At 47.9% G+C, this 8296-nt stretch overlaps 1 protein-coding gene across 1 annotated transcript; it reads left to right on the forward strand.

Annotated features, from left to right (window-relative positions):
• The first annotated feature begins 2269 nt into the window (after nt 1-2269).
• RPS19BP1 (ribosomal protein S19 binding protein 1) lies at nt 2270-4556 on the forward strand. The gene is made up of 4 exons (XM_035551732.2): nt 2270-2359; nt 2508-2636; nt 2835-2932; nt 3907-4556. Exons 1-4 carry the CDS (start codon nt 2311-2313, stop codon nt 4039-4041), a joined length of 411 nt encoding a protein of 136 aa, XP_035407625.1. The 5' UTR covers nt 2270-2310; the 3' UTR covers nt 4042-4556.
• Nucleotides 4557-8296: the final 3740 nt, after the last annotated feature.

The following is an 8296-nucleotide window of genomic DNA, read 5'->3' on the forward strand; positions in this document are numbered from 1 at the left end:
AGTTAGGGGAAACACTAATGACCATCCCCTGAGAAAGGCTGCCAGATCCTGTTAAGAGGAGTGGAAGAAACATAATGTATTAATAATAGGTACTTGGTTTCGCAAAGTGTTGAAAAATCTGTGGCCCGTGTTGAACGGTGATCTTAGCGTAGTTTTTGGGCAGCAACAGATCCAAACCCGGGGAACACACACAACATCGAGCATATCCATTTAACTTCTTGGTGCACTAACTAGCTCTAAGAGCCTGACCAGACTCTGATGCAGGAGACTGTAAATGCAGTTAAAGAAAGTGTCTAGCCTTCCCTTTTCACCAAAATGACCCCTGTGAGCTTGTTAAATTTTATTCTGCAGGTATTTGCAGACTAAAATCATAGCAGGTCTGCGCTCAGCCTTGCTGGCCAAAAGAGGAGTTGTCTGTATTAAAGTTTCTTGCTCCTGAAGGTATTTAATAAGAAGGGAGTCAGATTTTCTGAGAGACCTACATAATTGAGAGTGTTATTAATCGGCACAACAGAAATAGAAATACAATAGTATTTGCAGTGGTTTACTTTTGAGATAAAAAGGGCACATATTTTCCAACAATGAGATAATAAATCAGTGCAGCTTGTACCACACTAATTTGTTAAATGTAAATGTGTTTTGCAGTGGTGGTAATGAAGATGTTTTTGCATCAGGTGCCCTCATAAGACATTTATGATGTTACAGTTTTGACACTAAGCATATGTCATAATGTATTAGGTGAGCCTGGTAAAGTTAAGTGATGTAAATGTAGGGTTTAACCCGTAGAATAAGCTATTGTGAATATATTTTGTGATATATAACTATGAACAGCTTACAAAGAACCTGTAAATTGTATTTTAGGGGATAAAAGAGAACGTTTGACTGACGAGGTATTTGGGGAAATTCTTTCCCCACAGTAATATCACTGGCAGCTATCATTTATCTCACTCTGATCAAAATAAAGAGATTCGGAATATACAAGTAGTGACAAATATTTTAGTGAATAGAATGCTGTCTTTGATTTCAGCAATAAGCTATTAAATCACTTCTTGCTCAGGATCTGCTTTGAAAAAGTACAATAGTCTCCCCATAAATTTGCTAACTTTCATGTGACTGGTTGGGACAAACCTGGTATAGAACCAGGAACTGAGCAACCTCAGTCTTCGCTGGCTTAGTAGAAAACAAGAAAATTGGGAAGTGCTCTGCGCTACACACCCAGTGACTGTCCCTCCAAATCAATCATAAAATGGTTTGGATTACTGTAAAAGGAAAAACATGAGTGAGAATTGACATACTGAATAGGAAGTAGGTGATTAATGTTTCCCAGGAATAAGCACCGAATAGGTTTTGTCCAGGAAGATGTATTAGCACCATAGCAATGCCAGGTACTGACACAAGATGCCAGGAACCACCCAGAGATTCAGAAGAGAACTAACAATAAAAAAAAGATGCATGTTGAGGTGACATCTGCAGAGGCTGGAGAACAATCTGCAAAGAATGGATGCCTTTTAATGAACCCCAGTTTAACTGTTATCAGTCACCACTAGAGATCATTACTGAGCAGAACAACGAGCGCTGCTTGCCTCTCTCTCTCTCCCTGCAGGACATATTTGAGGGAGAATAAACCTTTCTCCTCCAGTACCAGCTTGCTACTGCCAGCATCGGCTATAATAGAATAAGCTTTATTCAGATGATAGCTAAATTTAGCAGATATTAGCATCCAGTCTCTGGAGAGGCAAAAACAGGGGAAGAAAGCTTTAAATAAATAGACTGAAGTAATACTGAATAATAGATGAAAATTTTGGCAGAGTGAAGCTCTGCGCCTGAGGAGTTGGGCACGGAGTTAAATCTATTTTGGGGGGGGGCCTCAGCGAGACAAACCCTGACAGCCCTCCTGGCTGTTCCCTTTCCTCTCAGCCTGTAATTATTTCCCCTGTGATTACCACCATGGTGGCAAGGGTTCCTCTGAGCTGCGGGCTCTGAGCAGCAGCTCTGTTAAGGTTTATCATGGAGAGCCCGCAGGGCAGCTGCCAGGCCACACAGTGCACAGGGAGGACAGAGGGAAGAGCCACCAGCAAGAACAGGGCGCTCCATGGCTCTGCCATGTTCTGTGAGGGAACCCCACACAACATGGCGCCCCAACATGGCGCCGCACCTTTCCCGCCCAGCCCTTCCCCCTCCCACCCCCCGCACTCCCCGCGCATGCTCGCCACGCCGGGCGAGAAGGCGGAAGCGCGGCGGCGCGGGGAGCGGAAGCGGCTTCAGGTGAGGGCGGAAGTCGGGCGGCGAGGCGGAAGGGGGAGGGCGGCCATGTCGGCATCGCTGCTGCGGAGGGGCCTGGAGCTGCTGGAGGCGCAGGGTGGGGCCGCGGGGGCGGGGGGCTGGGGGCTGGGGCTGTGGTTAGGGTTAATTTTATGGTTATGGGTATGGTTAAGGTTATGGCTGGGGTTATGGTTATGGTTATCTCATCGTGCGGCCGCAGTAACCGTGCCCTTCTGCCTCTGCAGGCCGCGGGAAGGCCCCGCCCGGCCTCCAGCCGGGGAGCGGCGGCCCCAGGACGCGGCGGAGGAAGGCGGCGCCTGGGCCGGGGAAGAGCAAGGCCACGATTAAGGGCAGGGTCGTGAAGTCGGCGATAGGTGAGTCCCGGTGCGATCCAGCCCCCCCGCCCCGCTCCCCCCGTGTGCCCATCCCATCCCGTCCTCCAGGGTGTCCTCCTCTTAAGCACAGCCTGATCCTGGCCCCGAGCTGCAGCGACGTCTCTTTCGGTGCTTTACTCATCATCCCGTAGCAGTCCTCGTATGCTGATGTGTTTTTCCCACTGTGCTCTGGTCTAGAGGAGTATCACAAGAAGAAGGCCGTGAGTCACTTGAGAGAAAACCTGCAGTACATGACGAGTGGACGATGTGTGGCAGACAAAGCTGTCACCCAACAAGTAAGACTGTCACTTCTTTGCCAGCAGGGGTCTGCATCCCCTGAGGAGTGCAGGTCACTACCAGGCAGAAACTTAACTCTTTTGCGTAGGGTCTGAGCTGGACGATCTCAGGATAGTTCCCTTTATCATCCAGCTCAGACCCTATGCAAAAAGTTAAGTGTCTGGCTTGTAGTGACCTTGAGGAATTTCTGTGTGCTCAGGCAAAACAACTTTAAATTCTCATTATCTTATTCCTTACAGTGTTCTTAGATGTTACTTAAAATCTACTGCGACTGTTGGCTTTTTTTAGTTACCAAAGGTGTTTCATAGTTTCAGCTGGCAAAGAAGTACTGGTTCACACGTTCTCCTTACTGTTGAAGTGTCCTTCTCTGTAGCTAGAGGCTGTTTTGGCAAGGGTCTAGGTATGATGCTGACTCACGTGGCAGGAATTTCATAGCATCTTGAGTGGTGTTTCTCATAACCTGAGAATTTAACCAGTGGTCTTTCCCAAAGATAGTGGTGTGCCAGGAGTCAAACAGGCAAATAGCTGACACTGCTTGTTTATTGTGCTATTTTTATGGGAAGGGGACTTTTAACTTACACAAACGAAGTGGTTTAGTCCGGTGTTTCTCAGGCACGAGATTGTAAAAGGCCACAATGGTATATTAGAAAACATTGAGGAAATTCCACAAACTTCTTGGGTTTTGGGGCTGTCCTGTGATTAGACAGGACAAAAGCAGCCCGGTTTCAGAAAAGTTTACTGTCAGAGAGTGGTTTCCGTATTTGGCTCTGAATACTACATGGATATTTGCTGTTGTCCCCATGATCTGCTTTGGTTAACATTGGTATTTGCCTCTCATTCCTCTGTGGAGGCATTCCAGAATACAGCAGGGTACTAGCAGAATAACAAGGGTGTGGAAGGTGAGCTTGAAAGTCCCTGTTTTGTGACTTGGTCTGGATAACAATGACTGTTGTTTTTCCCTTTCCGTTTGAAGGTTCTTACCCAGAACAGAGGTAGGAAGTCCAAAGATCGACCTCCAGAGAAGAAGGCGAAGAAGAAGCCTGAGGGCACTGTATTTACAGAGGAAGATTTCCGTAAATTTGAGAGAGAATACTTCGGGACACTGTAAACAATGTGAAAGGGACTCTCGCAGCTCCAGTCTTTCCACATCTGAGCGCTCAGAACACAGGACAGACCGCTTCCTCTGTGTGTTTGAGATGAGACACAGGAGATGAGCGTCTTTGTCAGCGAGTACTGTAATGTCAGACTTGCAGGGAAACACTGCATCTGTACAGAGCTGGTTGCTGGAGACGTGGAAGTTCTCTTGGCTTTGTAATGCGTTGTCCTGATAATTATCTCCCTCCAGCCAGCACGCCTTGTGTTCTTGATGTAGAAGGGTGGACCAATCCAAAAATGAAGCTTGTTCCTCATCCTCAGGACATAAGGCTTCTGCTGCCTGACTCCATCTCAATGGAGGAATGTCTCAGACCAGCAGAAATAAATCGCGAAAAAGGAAGGTTGCTTTGAAAGACTGCTAAAACGCAAATAGTCCTGCAGTTTCTGTTACCATTACAGCCTCTGTCAGGCTTTTTGTCACTGTAAAAAACTTTGTATGTTTTATATGATTAAACTGTTGTTGTTGCAGATGCTGCCTATCCTTGCCTTTGCGGTAGTGATTATTATGACAGGTTGTGACTGAAGACAGACCAGGTCATTGTTCTGATCCAGGCATCCCTGTCGTTGGGATGACTCAGTTGTGTGAATGGCCCCTCTCTGATTCATGTTGCCACTCGTATTTAGTCCTCTCTGACATGCTCAGGTCTTCAAAAAGTACAGGTTGGAACTGAGATGACTCCTGTTCTGCCTGCTCGCAGTCCTCCCCTCTCGAAAACAGAGGTCTTATGGGGGAAAGCTGCCTTTTTGGATACTTCAACCCAAGCATTCCCACTGAAGTTGCAGCTGCCCCAGCAGCGCGCTGCTGCTGGGTGCTGCCAGGAGCGGTTCTCCAGAGGATCGAGTCTTCTGAACCAGAGGCGGTGGTGCTGGACTGAAGGGATGGTTTTTTTTCTATCAAGAGTACTGCTGAATTCCTTGCTGCAACAAATAGATGGCCCAGCAGATGGGAGTGTTGTTCCAGACGCCCTTCCTTGCTGAACCACTGTAAATGGCTTCTGGGAAGCTCCTGCCACTGCCCTTTCCTGCCCCTCCCCTTAGAAGATGGGAAGTGTGCGCCCTTTGGAAAAAACAGAGGTAAGGAGAAGGCCTAATGCCAAGCCTTGGTTAGGCTCCAGAATTGATTGCAAGTGGCTTGGCTGAGCTGAGCAGCTGCTGCTCAGATGTTAGCACTGGAAGGAATTTGCTATCCCTTCCCTGCCATCTGATTGTAATTCCTGGTGCATCCTGTTAAGTCTGTGTCGCCTCTGTTGTGTTCTTTCCCTCTTGTTTGCATGAGAGGGAAGGTCACCCAGCTGTACAATGTCCAGACAGGGGAAATAGTGAACATACTAATGTTTGTGTACTGGAAGTTGTGTAACAGCGTGTGGGAGGGGATTTCTTGTAATAGGATCAGCTCAACCATCTGCAGCTAAATAAAACAGTTCAAAGACCAGTTCCCCTCTTCTTCGTTTTGTTCCTACTCCCAAAAATGGAGAGATGCGTAGAATGGAATAGAACGCCTAAAAAAGTAGTTGAGGACAATACGTAAGCAGCATATGTCTTTTTAAAACCTCTGCCCTCTATGCCAGCTGCTGCGTGTCCTCAGCAGTTCCTCTGACCTTCCAGAGGTGCTTCCTGTCACCCCCTGCACCTCCCCTACCAGCTCCTCCAACACACCCGTTTCCGTGGTTGTTCAGCTGCTGAGCCACCCCTCTGCAGCTCGAGGAAAGCAAAAGCTTTGCTGTCACAGAAAGGAACACTAGGGTAACGTGGTTCGCTCTGTTTGTACAAAACCCAGCTTGTTTGCTTGCAAACATAAGCAAAGAGGAAAGCTGTTCTTTCAAAGTCAACGAGGAACTTTAAAGTGGGGCCCGGAGCAGTTTTCGCAAAGGATAACAACACCCAGATATGTGGAATTTTAAAGTTGAAGGGGAGCTCTCGTTACGGGATGGGAAGGCTATTAGGGCCAGCACAAGTAATCATCATACTTGTGGCTATATGCCACAAGGTGTTGTACTTGCTTGAGAGGGTGAAGCTACCTGTCAGACCGGATTGTGCCAGATGGAATCAAACTTGGTTGTACAGCCAACAGTATCCTCAACTAAATTAAGCCTTATCTTGCAGGAGGGAGGAAAAGCAAGCAGGAGTGAGTGAGTGGTTCTAGATAAACAACCATCTTTGCCAAAGGCAAAGATCAGGCATGTCCTAGACTTGGTTTTTCCCCTCTCTCACAGAGCTGGAGCTCCTAGGAAAGAAGAACAGCAGTGCCATCTGCGAACCAGGTAGGTAAGGATGTGAACTTGCCCCTGAGGGGAATATCTTCAAGCTAAAGGGGGAAATAGGTACCAGCCAGTTGCATGTGCCTGGTGGTAAGATAAAACAAAGCATCTTCTACACCCCAACCATCTATATGATGCTTAGAGCCAGGCGGGGCCCCCAGGAGGTTGCTATCTCAGAGCAGCGCGTGCCATCTCTCTGTTGCTCGCAGCCACACTTTGCTGCCCCCCAGAAGAGAGAAGAGGGGGTCAGGGATTTTTTTTCCTACCCTGCCTCTGACCTGGGCAGTTCCCAGTCTGGGAGCTAAGATGCCGCAGCCCTCGGACCGGCATTTCTCTCCCGCGCAGCTGTGAGCGCGGGGAGGCTGAGCTCATCGGGCTGCTGGCTCTCTTCCCAGCTCTGCGACACCAGCCGAGCATCCTGCAGCAAAAAAATGGAGGTGGCTGAGCTGGGCAGGAGGGAGGGTGCCATCTTACAGCGCATCCCCACCCAGACGCAGCAGGGAGTCGGGATGGGAAGGAGCAGCTTTAATATAAATGCAAATACAGGCTCTGGAGCATTAATAATAGGGTAGAACCTTTCCAGGGAAGCGGTTTAGAGGAGGAAGAATGGTTCCCAGCTGCTCGGTGTCGGACTGGCTTGTTGTGAGTAAGATTCACAAAGCCGGTTAATGGCTTTATTGCTCCCTCTGTTATGTGAGTGGAAAGCAAACAGAAAAATCTGTTTGGACAGGTACAAGCTGGTGTAAGCCGAGTGGCTCACAGCCTCTGCTGTATCAGCAAGTCTGCGCTCCTTTAGCATGGAAAGCAACAACAGGTGATATCAATGTATAGGTGTATGGGGGGGGGGTGCGAACTGCAGATGTAAACTAATAAAACGGGGCTGCCCGGGACACTAAGCAATTTCTTCCCTCAAATAACACAGCAAGAACAAGCCTGGGTGCAAACAAACCAAGACAGCCCGTCACACTCGCTCAAGCAAACAGGGCTTAAAATGCTGAAAAAGCCTTTTGACTTCTTTTTTAAGGGGGAGGGATCTTAAAAAACTTTTGGGAATCTCAGTCCTAGGCTACTTTTTCAGGATTGACTTCCATTTTGGTCTTGCTGATGATCCGGTGTCAGCACCTACAATGCTGATGGGCTCCTAAACGCCTTGGGTAAGGGACTGGTTATTGCAAAAAGGGCACAGAGCAGCACTGCCCTGAATAACTCACAAAATAAATAAATAAATAAATAAATAAGAGGTGAAGCACGTGGAAGTTTCTCATTTCAAGACAAGAACAATCCATTCAACTGAACATGAGGAATGTAACAAGGGGCAAGCTGCCTAATGCCTGTTTACAGCTCAAAATACGGCACTCGAGCCAACGCAGGCTGAAAGGTTAGTAGGTTTGAGATGGATTAAAGGTCTGCACGACTATCCATAGCTACATTAAACAGGATTAGCTGTGCCAACCACTAACTGTTGGGGGCAGGGAAAATAAAAGGCACAAAGGTTGTCCTGCCTCTGTCTACGGGGTTACATGCACCTTTTTCTGAATGAATAAGCTGTTGGCAGGGCTAACCCATAGCCCAGCCAAGCAGGCCTGTTATTTATCTCCTTGGCTAACTTGCCTTTAATTGGAGGGAAGGGGTTGGTGTCTCTCTCTGCCTGCCCATGCAGTGCAGTGGAGATGCAGAGGAGTGACACAGGCAGCCCAAAGGCAAACTTGTGCTTCGGAGAAGACTCTGCCCCAGATAAGTTAAACTGACATGGTTGCTGTGCTTGGATCTTGCTCCCGGCCATTTTTCTGAAGGGTGTGAACACGTGAAGGAGATAAAAAGGGCCACTGAAGGAGAAATGAGAGGCAGACAGCCATTACTTTGAGAACATGCACCTATGTAATATGGAAATAGGAGCTTGTGGGTAGAGTGAGCTTCATTTGGAAGCTCGTGACACTGCATGAGCGCACT

Source organism: Cygnus atratus, chromosome 1 (assembly GCF_013377495.2).
Source record: "Cygnus atratus isolate AKBS03 ecotype Queensland, Australia chromosome 1, CAtr_DNAZoo_HiC_assembly, whole genome shotgun sequence".
Lineage (NCBI taxonomy): Eukaryota > Metazoa > Chordata > Aves > Anseriformes > Anatidae > Cygnus > Cygnus atratus.

Coding starts and splice junctions, on each gene's coding strand:
- RPS19BP1 (XM_035551732.2), top strand. CDS start 2,311: ATGTCGGCATCGCTGCTGCGGAGGGGCCTGGAGCTGCTGGAGGCGCAG. Junction 2,360..2,507: donor GGAGCTGCTGGAGGCGCAGG/GTGGGGCCGCGG, acceptor CTGCCTCTGCAG/GCCGCGGGAAGGCCCCGCCC. Junction 2,933..3,906: donor ACAAAGCTGTCACCCAACAA/GTAAGACTGTCA, acceptor TTCCGTTTGAAG/GTTCTTACCCAGAACAGAGG.